The sequence below is a fragment of the Letharia columbiana genome, assembly GCF_014066305.1.
Source record: "Letharia columbiana isolate WasteWater2 chromosome Unknown Sc0000026_s0, whole genome shotgun sequence".
Lineage (NCBI taxonomy): Eukaryota > Fungi > Ascomycota > Lecanoromycetes > Lecanorales > Parmeliaceae > Letharia > Letharia columbiana.
The window spans coordinates 473,545-495,312 of NW_023501068.1; the positions used below are offsets into that span (position 1 = coordinate 473,545).

General features: G+C 41.5%; 7 protein-coding genes across 7 annotated transcripts; 1 reads left to right on the plus strand and 6 right to left on the minus strand.

The window, feature by feature from the left end:
* Positions 1 to 8,803: 8,803 nt before the first annotated feature.
* Positions 8,804 to 9,429, minus strand: HO173_007862 (uncharacterized protein; the record flags this gene model as incomplete). Its single annotated transcript, XM_037309762.1, has 2 exons — positions 8,804 to 9,327; positions 9,408 to 9,429. 2 exons carry the CDS (start codon positions 9,427 to 9,429, stop codon positions 8,804 to 8,806), a joined length of 546 nt encoding a protein of 181 aa, XP_037163439.1.
* A 175-nt stretch (positions 9,430 to 9,604) lies between these two features.
* HO173_007863 (uncharacterized protein) lies at positions 9,605 to 9,874 on the minus strand (the record flags this gene model as incomplete). Its single annotated transcript, XM_037309763.1, has 1 exon — positions 9,605 to 9,874. One exon carries the CDS (start codon positions 9,872 to 9,874, stop codon positions 9,605 to 9,607), a length of 270 nt encoding a protein of 89 aa, XP_037163440.1.
* Positions 9,875 to 10,874: 1,000 nt separating this feature from the next.
* Positions 10,875 to 11,663, minus strand: HO173_007864 (uncharacterized protein; the record flags this gene model as incomplete). Its single annotated transcript, XM_037309764.1, has 2 exons — positions 10,875 to 11,143; positions 11,474 to 11,663. 2 exons carry the CDS (start codon positions 11,661 to 11,663, stop codon positions 10,875 to 10,877), a joined length of 459 nt encoding a protein of 152 aa, XP_037163441.1.
* A 605-nt stretch (positions 11,664 to 12,268) lies between these two features.
* On the minus strand, positions 12,269 to 13,226 carry HO173_007865 (uncharacterized protein; the record flags this gene model as incomplete). Its single annotated transcript, XM_037309765.1, has 2 exons — positions 12,269 to 12,438; positions 12,500 to 13,226. The coding sequence occupies 2 exons, from the start codon at positions 13,224 to 13,226 to the stop codon at positions 12,269 to 12,271; spliced, it is 897 nt and encodes a 298-aa protein (XP_037163442.1).
* Positions 13,227 to 13,245: 19 nt separating this feature from the next.
* On the minus strand, positions 13,246 to 14,128 carry HO173_007866 (uncharacterized protein; the record flags this gene model as incomplete). The annotated part of the gene is made up of 2 exons (XM_037309766.1): positions 13,246 to 14,032; positions 14,085 to 14,128. The coding sequence occupies 2 exons, from the start codon at positions 14,126 to 14,128 to the stop codon at positions 13,246 to 13,248; spliced, it is 831 nt and encodes a 276-aa protein (XP_037163443.1).
* A 300-nt stretch (positions 14,129 to 14,428) lies between these two features.
* On the plus strand, positions 14,429 to 16,726 carry HO173_007867 (uncharacterized protein; the record flags this gene model as incomplete). The annotated part of the gene is made up of 2 exons (XM_037309767.1): positions 14,429 to 16,452; positions 16,606 to 16,726. The coding sequence occupies 2 exons, from the start codon at positions 14,429 to 14,431 to the stop codon at positions 16,724 to 16,726; spliced, it is 2,145 nt and encodes a 714-aa protein (XP_037163444.1).
* Positions 16,727 to 16,749: 23 nt separating this feature from the next.
* HO173_007868 (uncharacterized protein) lies at positions 16,750 to 21,531 on the minus strand (the record flags this gene model as incomplete). Its single annotated transcript, XM_037309768.1, has 2 exons — positions 16,750 to 16,887; positions 19,420 to 21,531. 2 exons carry the CDS (start codon positions 21,529 to 21,531, stop codon positions 16,750 to 16,752), a joined length of 2,250 nt encoding a protein of 749 aa, XP_037163445.1.
* Between the last annotated feature and the right edge of the window lie 237 nt (positions 21,532 to 21,768).

A 21,768-nucleotide genomic window follows, 5' to 3' on the forward strand; every position in this document is an offset into this window, starting at 1 on the left:
AAACGAGGTTATTATTAAAACCTTCTTACTTAACTTTATATTTAAGATAATTATTAATTAACTTAGAGGTAAATATTTTTTTAATAATTTATTCGATCTAATTGTTAATAATAACGTATTTTAATAAAGAGTTTACTTATCTTAATAGAGGGTTATCTATAATAAGACTTAAGAGATTAAGATAGAAGATATTATAGATTTTTATACTTAGTGAAAGTTCTAGATAATATAATATTTTTATAAGACCTATAATCTTAAATAGATTAAGTCTCTTATAATTTAATTTATAAAAAGGGCGATTAAAGGTAATATTCTTATTACTTAGAAAGATCTTATCGTCTATCTAAAAGGTAATCTTTTATTAATACTTATTAATTTATATAATTATAGCCTTCTAAGTATAATCTATATTACTTCTAATATACTTAAAAATCTATTTTATATAGTTCGTAATATTCTCTATTTAAGTAGTATTAAGATATTTATAAGTAGTCTTATAGTCGATAATATTTAGATTAAAACTTATTTAAGAGTAAAATCTCTTATTTATAAGAAAAGATAGGATATTAATAGTCGCTAAGATAGTATTATTATTAACGAACTTGATAATAGATAGTTATCTTACTTAGTCGTTCTATATATAATTATAATATATTTAAAGATAACGCTTTATATTCTAATTTACTCGCTTAATCTATTTATTAATTTTAGAATAAAAGACTATTAATAGCTTAACTATAATACTTAATCGCTTATAAAAGAATTTTTATATAATAATTATAAATTAAGAGCTTTAATTCGATATTATTAAGATTGATAGATTATATAGATAAAATACTTTCTTAAATAATAAGTTAACTATTTTCTTAATAATAATATCTTTATTAATATTAAAATAGGTTACGTAGTAATATTTCTTAATAAGTTAATTAATTACTATTTAAATAGCGTTATAGCTATTAAATATAGATAAGTCTATAACGAAGTCGATTAATATATCTTATTATCGTTTCTATAAAATTAATAGAGACTAAAATAAATCATATTCTCGATTATAAGGTATTTTAGTTCTCTAATAAATATAGTAATTCTAAATATAAATAACTACTATCGCCCTTATTTCTCGCCAATAATACTTTCTTTTAAATAATTTATAAATATATACTATCTTAAAATAGCCGTAGAATAATTAATTATATATCTCTCGAATAATATTAATATATATATTATTAAATATTTATAAACGATTCTTATAATAAAGTACTTCGTTCTATACGAAGCACTTATTAAGAGTAATTTCTCGAAACTTATTTTTATCTTCGGCGATAGCGTTATAAATTTTTATATAATAGTTATTCTTTTTATTAACTTCTACTATCTTATAATAGATAAAATCGTTAATTATATATATATCGATACTTTCGCTATTTAACTTTAATTAATTAGAGATAAAAATTATTTAATACTATTAACGTAATCGTTTATTTTCGAAATTAATTAATCTATATTTAGTTATTTATATAAATATATTTACCTTAACGTTCTAAGGTTTAAATCGATAAATAATCTTTATATTAAATTTGAATAGTATATTTAAATAGCGAGTTTAGCGTCGATTAAGATCTCTTTCTTTAATAAAGTATATTAAGTTCTTATAATTTATAAAGATCTTAATAGAGATATTAATATATTTTAATTTAGAACGCTAGTATTCGAGATAGCGAATAATAGTTAATAACTTCTTATTATAGATCTAATAGTTATACTCGACTAGAGTAAGATTCTTACTATAGAAGATTATCGAGTAAAGTATTCTCTTATTATTATATTAGAAAAAAATATCTTTATTAATATAGTCGAAAGAGTTAATCTCTAGAATAATATTTTTTATTCTATCGAAATAATATAGAATTAAGACTTTTATAACGACGATTTTTAGAAAATAAAAGATCTCTTAATATACTAGAAACTAATTAAATATAATTTCTTTTATAATAAATTTTATTATAGATTTAACTATTTTAGAGAAGTCTCTTATAAATTATTAATAAAAATTATAAAATCTAATAAAGGCCTATATCTCTTTAAGACTAATAAATATAATTTATTTAATAATAATCTAGATTTTAATAGAATTTATTTATAACTCGTCTATAGATATTAGTAAGCCTAAAAATTTAATTTTCTAGATATAGAATTCGCACTTAAGAATATTTATCTAAAGGTTAATATTCTTTAATTTATAAAGGATTTATTTAATATATTAGATATATTTCTTTTTTATCTTATTATAAATAAGTATATTATTAAGATAAATCTAATAGAAGTTATTTAGATACTTAAATAGAATATTATTTATATATTATTAATATATAATTAAACTATTAATTAGATTAAAGGAGAGAATTTAATATTTATATACTTTAAGAAAGATAATAAAAGTAGTAAAATTCTCGCTATTAAGGTATATATATAGTTTATTAAACGCGATTATAATATCTAATCGAGTAAGATATTTATATCTCTAGATTCTTATTAAAATCTTATTTATTAATAAAATTAAGTATTAATTTCTTTCAATAATAGCGTTTAGCTTTCGATAGTTTATATAAAAATATAATTCTTTATTCGACTTTTTCGCGAATAAGATAGATAAGGCGAATAATATATAGCTTAATATTATAAAATCCTTCTTTAGATATTTATTTAAATACTTCTTTATCTATTTTAATTTATATTCTAATATTAAATAGATTCTACTTTTTAAAAGTTTCGTTTTATCGAAATTATTATTAAATTTTAGCTTATAATTATAAAGACGATATAAGAAAAGTATATCTATTTTAATTTTATTAAAAATATTAAGATAATTATAATACTTCGTAAATAGCTTATATTTTATCTTTTTAGAATTAATTTTATTAATACTATTAATCTAAATAGAGCAATTAAAATTATAATATCTTTTATATTTCTTTTTTAAGTTATAGAAATAGGATTTATTAATTAATATACGAGAACCGCGCGATATTTAAATAATAAGAGATATATATAATATTAACGTATTCTTATAAATCTCATTTATTATTAATATAAATAGTTTATTATCTTTTTTATAGACTAGTTAATAGTAGATCGCTATATTAATCTTAGCGATATTAATAAACTTAAACTTCTTACTATTCTTATTCTTATTTAATAAAAAGATATTTAAATTAATTTCATTATCGTAAGTAAGTAAGAAAGAGCTTTATTATTTTAGTATAATAGATAAAGAGATAAGTAATATAAATAGTCGAAGCTTCGAAGTTAATAGAAAGAGGAAGTTCGTTTATTATTAATATCTAATTATTATTATAATTATATTAATCGAATAAAAAGAGTATCTTATTCTATAATATATTAAGAATTATCTTATATTTATTTATTTAAGACTTTTTAATTATTATATTATATTTTAATAGTATAATTAATATTAAATATATTTCTTCTTAATAATCTTTTACTATTATTATTAAGAGTAAGTAATATATAATTAATTATTTCGCGATTTAATTATTATAGTTTTTTAGTAATTTAAATTATAATAGTAAGAGTAGTTTTAGATATAAGACTTTATATATCGCTAGAATTAAAAACTCGTTTATAACTATATAAGTATCGATATATCTACTATCTATAAGAAAATTCTTAAATAAATAAGTTCTCTCTTATAAAGATAGCGTAATTTATATATAAAAAGGGCGATATATTAGAGCGTTATTAGAAATATCTACTAGATATACTTTATAAGTATCTCTTATTATAACTTTAAAAGAGGCTATTTATTTCTCGAATCTAATAAAGAATTATCGCTACTTATAGTGTCGACGTTATCGATTTTAAATTCTTTATTTATATCTATCGCGTAGAGTTATACTTTCTTAAAGGCCTTTTTATTAACCTCGATTTAAATAGTTATTATATAGTTATTTCGATAGTAATCTTTCTTATTATAGTTATAGTATATTAATTCTCTTAATTTTAAATTAATCTTAATATTTAGAGGTATAGTAATTATAACTCTAGTAATAGATATAAGATATATATTAGTTATAATTTATATAATAATTAACTTAATAGTAGTTTTTATAAGCTCTATATCTTTTTATCTAGTATAATATAAGTTATCTAGTTTTTAAAGATATTTCTTTATAGTCTTTAAGATAGTAAATCCCTTTATAATCTTCTATAAATCTCTTAAATTTTTTTTTAATTTATTTAAAAGGTAATACTTTATTATAACGATTTTATTAATATTAAGAATAATATCTAGTCGAATAAAGTTTAAATAGAAGTTAATAAAGGGCCGAATTTCTTATTATAAAGTATATATATTACGTTATATATTATTACGTTAATCTAAATTCTTATAAATATTAATTAATTTATTTATAATCTTAATAATAGATTAATATAGATTAGTAAAGTTTTGAATTTTTCTATATATAGTATATTATATAGTTTTATCGCCGAGTTATAAGACTACGTAGACTATTTTAAAGTTTTTAATAAGATAATAATCGCTATTAATTCTAAATTTCTATTCTATTTTAAAGAATTAGTCGTCTTAGATAAAGTTAATATTATCGATAAATAGAGATAAATTTAAAATCTTAATTAATTTCTCTTTTAAACGTCTAGAAGTGCGTTCTTCGTCGATTAAGAGTAGTTATAAATCCTTTATTAATTATAAATTAAGATTATTAACTTTTCGCTATAAGAAAGTTATATTCTTTTAAAAATCTCGAGTTAATTAATTTATCTTTTTAGTTATCTTATAGATCTAAAATAAATTATTTATAGCTAGATTCTTTTCTATTATAACGATATAATATCGAGTAATAATCTTTCGAAAATTATCTCACTTCTAATGAATTTTATTTAATATAATTATAAATTCGTCGAGTTAGTATTTAGTCTAATATTATAATTATAAACTATTAGTAATATTCTAAAGTATTTCTATCGAGTTTCTATCGTTAACTATATTATCTAATAAAACTAATATTTATTAAAATTTAATTTACTTAAGTAAGATCTTAATTTAATTTATTCTTTCGATATTAAACTTTATTATAAAAAAGAAGATTTTGAAATAAAGTGAAGAGGAGTTTAAATGCTTTAAAAGAATAGGTATTAGAGATATTAGATGTATTAGAGAATAGTAAAGTTTCTTTAAAGCGCGTCGAAATTATTCGATATTAAGAATAAAAATTTTTACTATAAAGCTTAAGAAATGTTTCTTTATCGGGGTTTAATATACTTATCTCTTAATTATTTAAGATGTTAAGAAGACTATAAATACTTTAAATAGTATTCTTTCGAATATACTTACTTCGCCTAAGGGGTTTATTATTTTATAGAGAAGTTATATACGAGAAAGCTTATAAATAATATTTTAATAGTATTTTAATAATATTTTAATAGTATTAGCTATTTCTTTTAATTCGCTAGCTATATAAATGATTTAATATCTTATTTATCTCTCGATTACTATTTATCGAGTTTAATTCGCTCTGAAATCGAATTATCTATCTAATAAGTTTATTTAGAAATATAATAACTTAATTTAATTTCTTATTAAAGTCTCTATTAGCGCGTTTCTTTAGATTTATTCGCTAATATAAATAAAATAAGTAGATTAATCTTAACTATAGTATTAGAATTAATATAGATATAATATTAATATAAATATTTTAAATAAGATAATTAAGATATCGAATTATATAGATAAAAGAAAGATATTAAATAGTAGATAAATATCTCTACTAAGATACGCTAGGCTCGAATAGATAAGAGAGCTAAGTAATATATTAAGAATATAGAGTACGCTCGTAATATCTTTAATTAGTCTTCTTATTTAAGCGTCTTCTCTTAAGAGTTCTTAATATCATAGATCGATATATAAATAGACTCTACTTCTTCTAAAGAAATTAGATTATCTCTTTCTATATAGTCTATAGCTAATCTTCGAGATACTTAATAAGAAAGTCTTCGGCGGTTAAGTGAAGCTTGCGAGGGGTATCTTTAGAGCGAAACTGTAGCTTATAGGCCGAGCCATATATAAAGAGACTTTCTTAAATATTATAGACTGTCTGTATATAGTAGTAAACGTCTTAGGCGATAGTATTAGATCTTCAATATAGAAGTAGTAAATAAACGATTCTAAACCGAATAGGCGGAGGTAAGCCTCTTTTATCGATCGTTGCGAGGGGTATTTCGAAATAATAGAAATTGGCTAAGCGAGATATATAGAAGCTTTAAATATGATGAGAAAGGTGGTAGAATGCGATATGGGAGAAGATTCATCTACTTAGTACTACTTTTGGTGGGGTGTGTGTGAGAATCTCAGTGCTAAGTATTCCAACGTTTTCTACACACGCTAATAGATCACGGATCCTCTCCTTTGCGATTTGAGGTCACTATGACAACTTACCGAATCATGTCCCAAAATTTGGTGGGAGGGTATAATCGGTGAATAGGGGTATAACTCGCTAAGAATTCTACAAATGTGAGTACGAGATAGTAATCTGCCCCCCCTGGAGCCAGGTTCGTACCCAAATCCGTGTAAAACATCAGAGTACCTGCTTACAGTACATGTGCGTTAAACTTCAAGACAGTATTGAGGTAACACTAAATAACCGTCATGTGAAAAAAATATTGACAGCTGTAAGGGTGCAATTGTACCGTATACAGACAGACTGCCAATTGAACGTCGTCTTCGCGTATGTACTGCTGAATATAGGATCAGCACTGTGAGAGAAAGGCTTTCGGGTCACACGCTGTAGAAGTGTTGAAGGAAGCTCTGCTGTCCTATTTATTCATTGTTAAGAGAGAGAGAGAGAGATCTCGGAAGCAAGGAGTATTCCAACCTTTTTAAGCGGCGAGGGGCGCAGTGGAGTCTGCTAATAGTAGGAAGAAAATATCTGACGGAGATGCAGAGACAAAAATTAAATAAGTGTTTGGCGGACAAACAGTGGATCCGAGGATTCTGAGGGTTTCTTGTCCCTCGACTGTCGGCTTTTAGATGCCCTGAACTTTATCTTTGGCCTGAATCTCGAAGTGTTCTCAATCTCATAATCGAAATGAGCGAACGAGTATGCCAGTAGTGCTGCTACAGCACTCAAAGAGTTAAACTTCACTACCTGCTCGAATCCGACAAGTGGGGATGCGCTGAAAGTGCAGCGTTATCGCACGGTGTGGGCAAAAGGGCCGAAATCAAAGAGCTAGACGTACGAATTGTAGGTACTATTGAGGAGACAATTCGACCATTCCTTGCTGCTGGTTTGGGGAACGTGGAATTTGTTGCTAGAGTATAACAGATGCGTGACACAAATGGAACGTATAATAACCAACGGGCAATACTGCAGTCCTTGCTAATTATCTCTATCACATGAAAAATGGGCAAAACCTGACAATGTGGCTCGCCAACCGAACGCTTCAGATATACGCATCAAGACTTATGCAGAGTGACTTTGAGTCCTTGACGATTTACGACATAGTTGCGTACTAGCATGCTTATCGTGACCTACAGCAAGAATGATTGATCGCGTACTGGCGCGTTGAATACCTGGGAGTAGCGACAATACTAGAACGAAGAAATGAAGCGACCCACGTCACACAGTAGCCTTCTTGACGGGCAACAATGTCCACATTTCGATGAGATCGTCTACAACACTTCGTCTGCCATCAGGAGTATCTGGATCTGGATCATGATTGACTCCCTTTACACATTGTGTCCCATAATCAAATGTCGTCATGATTCGTTCCTTGAGACGAATCGGACTTCCATCTTTCCTCCTTTTCGTGCCTCTCAGTTGACCGAGCTTGGCTGACTCTGCCGTCGCCGACCTAGTCTCTGTATTCCTGGGTCGAACGATCAGGCGTTGTTGCTAACTTTGTGGCACTGGGAAGAGTAGGGTTGTGAAGAACAAGGCCTCCCAGGTCACTGCTACTCCTGGTGCGCTTCCTCGCTAATCTTGCAATTGGAGTGGATGACTCCGTTGCGCTGACTGATTCTACCGCACCAGGAAAAGTGTCTTCTAGGGGTTTATCGTCTAATGAAGCGAGTCTGCTGGAAGTGTAGTCCAAGTTAGTATAGCCATCAGCTTGGGATCGTTAGTCCAATGTCTTAGGAGAAGTCCATAGGAGAGGTGAAATAGCTTCAATAGGCGTTGCTGCTTGTGGCATCGAACAGTCATAGCTCGGTTGAGCTGACGCGGCCGCAGTAGTTGCTGCGGCTGCTTGAGATAGCAGGAAACTATCAAGAGCTTCCTTTTGCCGGTCTTGTGCTTGCATTTGTGCCAGCTGCGTATGATACGATGCGTGCCATTCGTCCACCGATGTGTCCGCACCTTGAGCTGATAGTGATGTTTCGCCAAACATTCTCGGGTTTGGGCTGTCTTCTCTTGGAGTCTGGTAAGTCCAGAGAACCCTGCGCTATCCAGCTTGGCTCAGCATAGGTCTGAGGCACGTCTCGTCGCGATTGGGAGCCAAAGGCTAAGGCTGAGTGCGACATTGTCGGTGCTGCTGATGGTTGTTCGCTGCTATTCATGTACGAATGTTGCTGTGGATAAAAACCCGCACTTTGCACAAAAGGTTTTGGATTAACAATCGGAGGCGCCATCATGCACTGCCCTACGGTATCTTGACGTTGATATTGCTTGACCCTCTGTTGATTCTGCCGCTGCTGAGCTTGGTGCAAGTGTTTCTGGAGGCCGCTTACAAGAGGCGCGATAGGTTTCGCCGCCATTGAGCCCCATCAACGTTGGTCGGGAGTATCTAGAATTTTCATTTCGTGCTTATACGTCCGCAAGATCTCGACCTTGACTCGATCGCGGCTATCAACTCGAATGTCGTACTTGAGTTCGTCGACCTCGTTGAGTAGGTTATTGACGAGGCTAATGTAGTGCTTGAGATGGGAGAAGAGTTCATCTTCTGCCGGCTCATTGTCTTGCATCTCCCGCTGCGGTTTGGTGTCATTCGGTTCCTGCTTCACAGGCATGTTCTGAACACTGATACTAAGGAACATATCGCCTGTGTTCATGTGTGGTGCATGGGCTTCTTGTGGGTCGCTTCCCTTTCTAGGTTCACCACGCTGAGAGTTTACCTGTGGCTGCTCCTGTAGGTGCCAACCCATCTCTCTGCTAGTCCCACCCTTTTGGGAATATGACTCTTTTGTGCTTTGATTGTCTTCGATCCCCAGCTTCAAGCTCTCGAAGTTGCGTATGTAGTCCTGATTGGACCTCGCCAAATCTTCGATTAGGGATCTCTGATCTTTGATCACTGAAGAAGGCTAAGATCTATCATAGTATTAGCGAAGACCCATTATTGGATTAACAACATCTTAAAAAACCAGGTCATACCTTCCAGCAACTTGCCTAGCATAGGTAATGACATTCAGCATACAACAACGTACTCTTCCATCTATCTAAGTTGTCCTCAGCAACTGCAACTTTGTCTGTAGGTATGACCACTTGACTCTCTCTAGCAGCACCACGGCTTTCGGTCTCCTTTCCCGGCCTAGCTCTCAAATTTGGCATCTTCTTCACCAATATAGTATCTATCTCTTCGAAAACCTCCAAAACTCTTTCACGACCTTACCAGCGGTCTGCACTGCATTCTCCGAGACTATCCGACTCGATTCATCTTTATCAAGCAACGATCCCAGCTCTTTGAGAACGGAAGAGGTGAGGGATACGTCTTTGGATATGGAGATGACGGATCTATCTGCGTTCGAAACAATTTCACCGAAGGTGTAGAGCTTGATGCTTAGACGTAAGCCAACGTCAGCGATTTGGACCACGGATGCTATAATGCCGAGTTTTGCCATGCTGGAGGGCTACTTGGAGAATGCAAAAATTTTGCTCAAACACTACTCAGGTGTGGTTTGGAAACCCATTCCGACATAAAGCTTTGTTTTGACCAGTCTATACAGAAAACCACCGTCAATCAAAGCACAGCAAAGAAGAGACAGGCGAACAGCCTCATTCATCGAAGTTAATCACTCCAATGGTGACGATAAACTATGTGCGGTAAGAGAAGATGCTTGAGAGAGTCTCAGAGAACCCTAAGAGTGATAGAATATTGAGCACAGCCTTGCAATCGTCCCTCCGCCACAATATGCTGTAACATTGTTGCAGCAGCTTACCCTTCCCCCTCCGCCACGTTACCAAAGTCCGAAGAGTTTGGTGATGGCGACCCAGAGAGAAGTCACGTCCACGTCTTCATCCGGCTTTGGGACAGCATCAGACTTCGCCTACCACGGGGTGACGATAGCGCTGACTTCGCGCATCAGAGCCTCGAGCTTGATGACATCAAAAATTAGAGAGCGGCACCAGCGGGGTTGGTTCAATCACTCTTCCCCCAATTTTTTCATCCCAAGACCTTGGGGATTCATTTTCCATGTTGAGCTCCTGACGCTCGAAACGCTGGAAATCGTCCGAGAAAACCCGCGAAGCTGGAAAAATCGACCCTCACTACTTTGTTCTTCACATTACAACCGATACTGTGCGACTCGGGCTATACCGCAACAGCGCTGCTGTGATCTACCTACGCATGACACTGGCCACTTCCTCTCACATAACCGTAACGACCACTCTGCAGCATTTGAATGAGTGAGAAACGCGAAAGCACTCAAGTCAGCTCCACATGATAAACCTCCCTCTTCACCAACCCCTCCGCCCCATCCAACACTCCCACCAACCCCTCCCCCGCCTTCCCCTTCTGCGCCCCCCACCCCTCCCACCCCACCGTCCCCATCCACGCCCTCATCTCCCCTTCCAACCCCTCCACCTCCATACCCTCCACAACCCACCCACCATGCACATCCCTCACCCCCTCCACCTCCCTCCCCCACCCTCGTCACGAATCCCTGCCATGTAGATTCCCACTTCTCCTTTTGCTCCGTCGTGATGGCGAGGGGGAAAGTAGGCCATTACGACCTCGGTGACGGGGGCCTGTAGGGTCTTGGGCTGCGCGGGGTGGAAGAGGACGTGGATCGGGATCGGCGGGACGGCGCAGAGGGAGAGCAGTTGGGCGCGGAAGGCCGGGAAGTGGGGCGTGTCGTAGAAGGAGAGGTGGTCTGCTTTGCTGTCCCAGTCTGGGGTTCATTCGCGTTGGTGTAAGCAGGCAGACCGACTGAGGGGGATAAAATAGGGGGCTGGGGTGATGAGGCAGGCTAGGTGCTAGGGAAATTGGCAGTCGAAAGGGTACGGATGCTCATATCTTTCGACAAAATCAACTCCAGCGAGGATCTCCTTGCGCTGTTGAACGCTTTTTTTTTTTTTTTTTGGAAATGGACTAATCACTGACGAGACGGTCCTTCAAACTGATAACCAAACTCAAAAGATTTCAACTTCTCAAACAGCCACATCTTCTGACACCTTGCCTGGGGCGAAGAAAAAGGGGGGGAAGGAAAAGAGGCATTTACTAAGAAACATGCGGGCTTTGCTCCTATCCTCGACGACGCTACTGGTGTAAATGTCTCGGAAGCCGGGACATTTTTTCAGGGTGGAGATGGAGGATGCCCAGATGGCACCTTCGGGAGTGGAGGGGTCTTTGAGGTCGTACGGGGCTTTGAGGTCGATGATGCAGACTTCTGTGACCGGGATTTGGGACATTTTGGGGGGATGGGGTTTCACGGTGAGATTTCCTGTTGTTCTGATGGAGGGATATGTGAAGACACAATGGGAGAGAGTTGTCCGTGGACAAAGGTCGTTTGAGCCGCGATATGCCCCTACGGCATCGGTAAGCGGTTCCAAAGATGCATAAATATTTCTCAGCACACAGGGTACTACGAAAGCATCCGTTCATGGGAACAACCCTTTTGGGAGAGCATTCGTACTGTCCATTGGCTGCAAGACTGTATGGAGACATTATGCTTTGCAAAGTTCGCTTACCAATGCTTTGGTAATATCGAGCTAGCGCATGACCCTAACAGCAATACTAGCGCAACTGACTCAGTGACTCGAGCTCGGCGACACGCATCATGCATTGAGATGGGTGCAGTGTGCAATAGTGTGGCAAGGAGAAATCTAGCCGCAAGTGGAGAAGTCGACGAGGAAAGGGTCCCACAGTAATGGCAATGCATCGCCAGGCTGCTAGAGGCTCCAGGTAGAACAGCATATCCAACGAGACCCTGAGAGGGTTGCTGAATGCCATACACAACATACTACACCGTATCATATTGCCTTCTTTGTTTGAGCAATATCTACGTGTCAGTGCATTAGAGTTCATCAAATGGGTCCGGCTCTGGGTCGGATTCCTCGCATGAAGCCTGGGTCCCGCAGAACTGACCGGGCTCAAAGTCGAACTTCTCTTCGAAAGCCCTGCCAATCTCTAAGGTAATGGGAAGTTTGCCATGGGAATGCTGGCTTGCGACTCCAAGGTCCTTATCTGCGACAGCGTCAGCTAGCGCCAATGAAGCCGTGTTAGCCGATGAGGATGGCGGACTTACTCGCAACGACCCATTCGACGCCCGTTTCCTCCATATCTGCGGCAAGCTGAACTTCTTCCCATGTATCGTTCGGCTGACAGAGACCGTGCCACGTTATTATTCTTCTGAACCACGGTGTCTTGGACCCTTGAATCAAACGGGCCCGTTGCTCGTCCTCCTCGTCGAGCAATACTTCGGCTTCTCTTCGGGCTCGAGCAGCACCAAGATTTGCATTGGTACCCCCGCCAAAAAGAGATGACGTTGTTGTTCCTCCGCTCTGCGCCTTGGCCGTCGCAATAGCTTCCTTGATGCGGCCAGTGCGGTGTTTCGATCTCTTCTGTCTACGACAAGCTTGCACAGTCTCCCCAATTGCGTGGGTATCGAGTTTTTCATGACCTTCGATTGCGCCCCCCTCCGTTCCAAGGCCAGTCGTGATACCATTATGTCTCAAGCTTCCTATCTCGAGATCATCAAAGAAAAGCTCACGACAGACTGTAGAAGCAGCATATTCCAGATGGACAAGCTTCTTACTGAAGTCTCTAATCAACGGGCACAAGTGCGGACATTCTGTAGCGTCGTAGCCGTGGTAATCTCGATCATCGTCCCAACAGAGAAGTACAAGATGCTTCAGATTGGGCGGTGCATGGTAAAGCAACTTTGAGATTGTTTCGTAATCAAGATTGCAGAACCGGAGCTCAAGCTTTGCCAAGTTCACAGCCACCGAATCTGGATTACCAAGCAATTGCATGAGCAGTGGAGAGTCAAGCTCAGGGGGGACATTCAAGCACAATGCTCTCGAACCTTTTCAGACCTTTAGTTGGGCCTACTATCTGATCTGCTCTCAATGGAGTGTCCACGAAGTTACTGTTAAGTCTGCCGCCAGCAATTCCACGAGGATTGCGCATATTATAGCTGCCGTAATTGGTCGAGACGTTAGTGTAGCGCTTCTGCAAGTCGAGACTTGCATGCATAGGTGGACTGGTTGCCCAGTAGTGACGTATTTCGAGATTCAAACAGTCTGGGAATGAAACGCCGTTGACCAAAGGACGCCAGAATTTGGCGTTCGGTACGCAACTTGTATGAGCGCGGCCATGGGTTTCCTGTGGGTCGTGTCGTCCAACATAGAGGATGAGCTTGGTAACTCGAGGGAACGTTTCACTGTCAAGACCTGAGACGGGTGTGGATTTGCATTGGCAATGTGCAAAGCCAAGGGTGATTGCTAAGTTGGGACATCGCCGAACGATAGCTTGGATGTAACGCGAGACCAAGATGGCCGCTGGAGGCTGGTCATTGTTTCTTGCACTATCTTTAATCTGGTCGATTGTAAGATCCAAGGTCTTTGTTTGATCCAGGCACTCTTGGGTTGACCACTTGTGATCTGCCTTTCCCATGTATGTTGCTCTGGTAAAGGTTCGAGAAAGAAGCGTGAGGGACGTGGAAGATGAGACATTGGGATGCCGGTAGAGTATTGGGCGGAAGAGCTGGTAGGTGGCTTTGGAAGTAGCTGAAAGTTTTGAAACTTCCTGTTGCTGAAGAAAGGTACAGATGTAAGATCTATAAGTGCCAAATCAGGATCAGGCTGCAAGGGCAGTGTTCAGTGACTTACGCTATCTCAATGGGCAGCTCCCCGAAAGAAATAGCTTCTCTCATTTTGATCGTTGCAATTGGAACCGACGGACTGTTTAAAGGCTGTGAGTTGTTTGGGATTACTACTGAGGTAGGATGAAGCTTCTCAAACATACCTAAGTATGTAAGGTAAATATGACTCTACACTTGCGGGGATATATTATAGCTCCCGTCCCGGCTTACTTTTAGCGGCGGGTAGAGTATTCGTCATCCGCCTGGAGTTGAGCCGCATCAATCACTCCTTATTGGCTTTGAGAAGCGAGAAAAGCCCCTTCGTTGTCTGACGTCTGGCATTTGGCATCCTGCCCTCCATGCACCAAAGTGATGTCTGGCGACGTGGATAAGAGATCGTCGCATTGGCGGTATGGGATCATATTCGACGCGGGTTCCTCTGGTACCCGTCTACATATCTACAGATGGCTCGACAGCGACAAGGCAAGAAAGGAAGCGGGAGTGAAGGAATTAGAGTCGCTGCCTGTATTGGAGACTAAGAGCAAATGGACAGAGAAGATACATCCTGGTATTGCGACGTTCGGAGAGAAGCCCGATCGTGTTGGGCCAGACCACCTGGAAAGCCTATATAAGAAAGCCCGCAAAGTCATTCCAAACGGTCTTGAGGAAGACACGCCAGTATTCCTGCTCGCCACGGCTGGCATGCGCTTGTTGCCTGAGAACCAGCGTAACGAACTTCTGCGGCAGGTTTGCTCCTACACTCGTTCAAACACCAAGTTCCAATTACCAGAATGCGATGTACATATACAGGTCATCCCCGGCGAGGTCGAAGGTCTGTACGGATGGGTCGCCGCGAACTATCTGCTCGGAGGCTTTGACGCGCCGAAGGATCACGCACATGGGAAAAACCATCATACATATGGCTTTCTCGACATGGGCGGCGCCTCTGCGCAAATTGCTTTCGCCCCAAATGCAACGGAAGCTGAGCGTCATGCGAATGATCTCAAGCTGCTCCGGATGAGGACTATTGATGGGACAGCAGCGGAGTATCGAGTCTTCACCACCACGTGGCTCGGTTTTGGAGTCAATGAAGCCAGGAGGCGATACGTTGAAGCGTTGCAGAAGGCTAGTGGTGCCATTGATACGGAGGTCCTCCAAGATCCATGCCTTCCCGCCGGCTTAAGCGTTACTACCAAGGGGGATGTTTTCCTACCAGGGTCAAAGACAATCAATGGACAAACCCCTCATCTGAATGGGACTGGACAATTCGACAAGTGTTTGATGATGACGCTGCCTCTTTTGGAGAAAGACCATATCTGTGAGGATAACCCTTGTCTTCTCAACGGAGTACACGTCCCTGCCATCGATTTTGACGTCAACCACTTTGTTGGCGTCAGTGAGTACTGGCATACCACGCATGAGATATTCCAGGAAAGCCACAAAGACAAAGCATACGATTTCAATACATATCAACAGCGAGTCAGCGAGTTCTGTAGCCAGGATTGGGATATCATTCGCAAAGGGATAGACAAGCACGAGTGGGGGAAGAAGGTCGATGAGCAGACCGCTATCGAGGTGTGCTTCAAAGCTAGCTGGCTTATCAACATCCTCCACGAAGGCATTGGAATCCCGAGAGTGGGATTGGAGGCAACTCCAGATAGCATGCACAATGGTACGATGAAGGTATTGGATAATGCAAAGGACAAGGGCTTTACAGCTTCTTTTCAAGCAGTCAACAAGATCGATAATACAGAAGTCAGCTGGACTCTTGGCAAAATGGTCCTATACGCATCCAGCCAGGTCCCTCCATTAAGAAACGACGCCCTTGCTGTTGGATTTGGTAGCAATATACCCGGTATCCCCGCAGATTTCCAATACGCCGGCTCCGCAGCGGTCCTCCGCACGGAGAACTCCACTTCTACGGAAGACCATTGGCACTCGAATCTTTTCCGCGCATCATCACCACGCCGCATACCTGGCTTCATTCTCTTCCTTTTCATTCTCTCCATTGCGCTGTACCTCCTCTGCGGTCGTTCCCGCCGTCAACGTATCTATAGCAGGTTCGGCTCTTCACCGCGGCGTGGCCTCGGCTCACCACCACGAAAGCGTGGACTATTCGGGGGCAAAGTCCCGTTTTGGCGCTCCAACACGAGTCTAGGCAACTACGAGCGCGTACTCGAAGAAGGGGCAAATGACAATTTCGAACTCGGTTCTGTGGACGACAGCGACGAACCTGAGACCTCAGACTCCTCCTCTGCGTCCCACGGAAGCAAGACATCGGGGTGGGCTACCCCTCGTAGTCGAAACAAAAACGGTCTTGATGGAAGAGACCCTTTTGATAACCTTGGCAGCGGTCAAGGTCTCGGCATTACTGGCAATCCTATGGATAGAAGTGGGTACGTACAATTGGATTCAAAGGGAGTCCCCCCCGTTCTGTACCGATATTCTTGTCTCAAGAGATATTTACGGGGCGATCAACGCTTCTTACTTCTTAACTTTGTCTATGATTTGCCCCCAAGTACCAACGCTAATTCGAAAAATCTGGGCAGGTTGATCGGTCGTACTGAAAGTAAGGAACGCATAGCCGGCATGGCTGAGGGTAGAAAATCCAGGAGAGGCAGCCCAGCGAGGCCAAAGGGACTAGGATTGAAACCTTTGGTTGAGGATTGAGTGAAATCCTGAGGTCCGAAGAATCACATCCTAAATGAATTGAAAAAGACACGGCTAGCGAGCAGACTCCAAGAGCAAAGTGAACCACCGCCCGCGCAATTACCATACCGTCCAGCGAAGTCGCAGACCCAGGTGATTGTGCCGAAGAGCCACCGCCGTTCCTAGTGCATCCACTGAGAAGCTGGCGCGGGAAGTATTGGTCCAAAGGGTGGTTTCTAAGGCTCCAGTGCTTAGGGACAAGGTCCATTGTTGGCATCTTAGGAGACATTGCAACGATACAGATCATGTTGTATCTGACAGGGAAGGCTGCAGGATTCCCAAGAGGTGGAATAGGCTGTATGGTTGAGGCGGTCGTGTATACTGGACTAGGGCCATTTGGGACTGGTGGCTGAATATCCTTATAGACTTAACTCACGATTTGACAACCTCCAAGTCTCGCAGTCTCGTCAACCACCTCTTCCTATCAGGAAGCTATCCTCATAAGCTCATACAGAAATATTAGGAACCTTCAATTCTAGTCTCTCCAGCGCCACAGCGTCTGAGAGTACTCCTTGCTGACAGCGCATGTTGCTGACGTTGCATGTCATTCTTCCCCTCAACGATCGAGGCAAGAGCCGACCTCGAATGGCTGGTAGGAGGGACCATAATATAGCCAATTCTGGCAATTCTTCTTGTACGACTCGCATTATCCTTCTAAACCATATCCAGAATAACGAAACCGCCAGTCTCTCCCCATCGCATCTTTGTCTTTTAATCATCCACGTACTATATCTCAGAGGTTTAACACATCGTTTGCAAACCATGAGGGACTTGAGAACATCTTCCACCCTTTCATGTGCGCTTCCATGTACGGACCTGAAAGGATACAACCCGCTTTCAAACACAGCAGCGTTGCAGAAGATGCACGAGTCGTTTTGGTCGCAACGCTCATATGGAGAGAGAGACTAATCAGGTAGCGGCTCAGCGCCTCACAGAGTCAATTGCGACGGCTGAGAAGAAGAAGGTAAACCGCACGAGATGAAAGATGATCAAAAATGAAGGGGCGTAGGGAGATGACTGATGGAGCGGCCCTACATAGGAAAAGATACACTCTGGAACAAGAACTCTTTGGCGACAAGACTCCTGATCGATACTACGGGAAGCCAGTTTCAACGCCCAGCGGTAAAATGGGTAACCCGACATGGATCCCCCACGACCTTTACACGTCTCTCTCGCCCCTCATTCTCATCCGTCATCCGGCTCGCATCATCCCATCTTTTCCACCGCACGCAGGCAGGCAGACGTGTTCAAATCGCAAACCACAGACGAAGAAGATTTCGCAACGTTCACCCGTCTCCGTATTTACGGATCATCGGTGATTCTTATCGCGAACTCTACGCTGAGAACCACAATCTCGTCCACCCGTACTCCAGCTGCGGTACGATCAACAGCAAAAAAAGAAAAAAACCCCCCCATCTGGTCATTTGTAACAGACGCCGAAGACGTGGTACACAGCACTCAAGCCATTGTCTCGAAGCGTCGCAACATCTGGCACACCGATCCGCGCGGGGTTCCATATCCATAAAAAACCAATCCAAAAGAAAACCGACCTAAAAACAGACAAGATATCCCATAGACTCCTCGACACGCATCCAAGCTCCACGAGGGTGCCACAAGGGAGGGAAAAACGTACGCTCCCATCCCACCAAAATCTCCACCGTAGCCCCCGCTTGGTTTCAAAAAGCTTTACCCGAGTGCCTTTCTTTCCTCTCGGCGAGCGCGAACGACCCGTCTTTGGACATACCCATGTTAGATGGGGAAATGGCCACGTGGACGGCGGAATCCGGAGGGGAAGAAGTCGCTGACTGATCGGAGGCGGCAGTGGCTGCGATGCACGATTATGAACACTTGAGGAAAATTCTGTCCGTGTGCGTAATCGATGGTGTGACGAACATGCGAAGTATCATGCCGTCTGCTGCATTTCGGACTACGATGACCTCAACCCTTCACGGACGCTGCTGTCAGGAGGGTGACCTTTTTCCATCGACCCGAATCTAAGTGTAGATTTGCTGTGTCAGATGTGGAGAGGCGCCCTGGGTGCCTGCACGATGATTAAAGGGGTGAATACCGCCTTTTGACAGTCTCTCTACCGCACTCAGACATGAACCAGGACCACTACCGGACAGATGTCGCAAGAAAGAGGGCGCGGCGCGAGATGGGAGGTTAGGATCCATGACCGATGGACTTAATTTTTGCCTAGATTGCAAATCAGCATCAGACACCACTGCTGTACGAAGGTGGAGCTGGCTCTGGGAACAGCTGGCTGATGTTCTGGGTTCACATGATACGGGGGACGGAGATGGCTTCTAGCTTCCCCCGTGAGGATGGCGCTAGGGATGGTGATTTGTCCATGTCGGTGCTTAAGGGTGTGGAAGTATTGAGCGAAGTATTTTGGATAGGTGCGATCCTACCTCGACGGAAAAGGCTGGGTCAAAGTTCCTCGAACAGAGGCAAGCTTGCGGTATCAACGCCGAAATCATAGACCGGTTGACATCGACGGGGAGGGCTTTCCCCGCTGTGGTTGCGAAATGGTGAAATTGACGCCTCGAGCTGGCAGATGACTTTCTTCACAACAAGCAAGAGGGGCATGATATCGAGAAAGCTAGCTAGGTACATCTTGCCTACGATCCGGCACCTCAAAACTGCCCGCCAACATAGTTCTGCGTAAACCCTTCCTCCATGCGATCCAGATCCATGAACTGCGCAATATCACCATCGCTCACCCCCTGCACCTGCTGCCCTTGTCCTCCGCTCCCCTGAACACTCGACTGAGCCGCCAATTCAGTCCCAGGCTGAACCGCCATCGTCACAGATGCTTGCATGCTCGACGGATTGGTAGCCGGAAATACGTTCTCCTCCGCGGGCCCATCTAACCCCCTACTAATCTTCGTTCCAGCCGGAACAGCCTGGTCGAACGCCTCGAGGCGGTTACTGAATCTCTTGCCCGGTTTCCCGGGCGCGCTGTTCGCGTCACCGCGTCCATTGATCCAGGTGCCCACATCTGTAATCTCGCCACGCTGGACGTCTTGTTGGAACGCCGCTGCACCGTGGAGGATAGGTAGCAGGACGCTCGACTCGTACCAGCGGCCTTTGATCTCTGTGATTTCGAGACGGTGTGCGGCTTGGATGATTTGCCAGTAGGAAATTGTGCGCTTGGAGGCGATGGAGACGCGATTGCGGTATTTGAGGTCTTGGCGGAGACGCATTGGGAGGTTGGGGTTTTCGGCAGGCTCTTGCCCGACGGCGTACGGGATGGTGGAATAGCGATAGATATCACCAATGAGATAGACGCTTGCGGAGGCAGAGCTCGTGGAGTTTTGTTTGAGTTTTTCGATTATTTGGTGGATGATCATCACGTCGTGGCCGTGGCCGACGCGGAGACGGACCGGCTCTCCAACCCAGAGCTTTTCGCCGCCAAAGTAGATACCATTGTAGGAGCGCTCCCCTGTAGTTGTGGTGTTGTTGCTCAGAGGGTCGATGAGGGTGAAGCTGTCATCTATCCATTTCGCGGCGTAGATGCTGCCGTCCACCTCTGCATCTCCGACACCGTAGTGGCCGTCGATAACGCCTTTCCAGTCGACGGTCCTGTAGTCCCAACCGGATGTGGCTAAGGTTTGATGGGTTGGACCTGGAGCACTCCATGCAAGCCAGGGGCGGAGGTCATCCTCGGAAGAGATAATCTTCGTAGTGGGATGAACGTATGGGTGTGAGAGAGGCTGCACGAGATACCTTGGTCGGTCCTGACCGCGCTGGTCTTTGAAGAGGTCGCGCTTGACGATGACTGAGAGACCCCACGCGGAGCCTCTGTTGAACCAAGTGAGCTCACCGGAGCGGTAGATGTATTTGCTGTACTGGGCATCTTGGTCTTGTTCCAAAGATTTGGCAGGTGGCAGAGGAGTCGGTGCTACTAGAGTTGGAACAGGAGCAGGAGTGCGAGCTGCCGGAGTGTTGACAGGCTGTGATGCAGCTTTGGAGGGTACAGATGCCATTTTGGCAGCCGGAGGTACAACTTTGGCAGCTGGAGCTGGAGCAGGGCTTTTGGTAGCTGAAGGTTGTGCTTTAGGAGTGGGAGGTTGAATTTTGGGCACAGCTTTTGATACCTTGTTGCTCTCTTGGGACATGGAGCGTTGCTTGATCACCACTTGTGGTTTTGGTATCATGTTGTCTCTCAACACTGCAGGATTGTCCTTTTGAAGTGCCGCAGGTTCCGTCTTCGGAACAAAGCCGCTTTTCCCAGGCAGAATGGATACGTTTTGAACCCATTCAGGAGAGCATTGCTTACACTCGCAATCGGTACGCTGATTGCTTGTACCCTGAGCAAGCCACAATAAATGTGGGAAGAAATCCACCGCGCTCTTGAATCGCTTCTTATGACCTAATGGATAGCCATATAGATAGAAATCTTCAGATCTATTGCCATCCTTTCCATCAGCTTTGGCCGGCTTAGATAAATCTTTAGTACGAGATTTGGACTCCTTTTTGTCCTTGAAACGCTTATACAGGCGATAGTTCTCCGGAAAGTCCACCAAGATCCATATCTGATCTGTTGGACCCTTCTGTTCCCGATGGAGCATACCTCCTAGAATGCGCTTCCACTCGATTGCGACAGGATCGTCGATATCAAGTAGCTCGTAGTAATCATTTTCGCCTGAGTTCCTATCCAGCTGAGCGCTTGTTGGCGCATTGAGCTCTCGCCCATTTTTTTTAGTCTTGATCTCATATTCACCGTCTGAGCGAGCAATCCAGACCGGCTTCCATTCAGCCATACTGAGAGCGGACCCCAAGACCCAAGGGCAATTCTTGTAGATTCGAGCTGATGTACCCAGGGAAAGAGAAGAGAGAGATCATGCAAAGGTCAGGACTTGAGGATCGGAGAGTTTGCCGGACAATCCGATGTGATGATCTGGATAGACGATTTCGATCCTGCTCGTATTTCTCAAGGATGGCTTATGTGGATCCTTCAGACATTTACTTCGGCTCACTCGATTCTGGCTTACACAAAT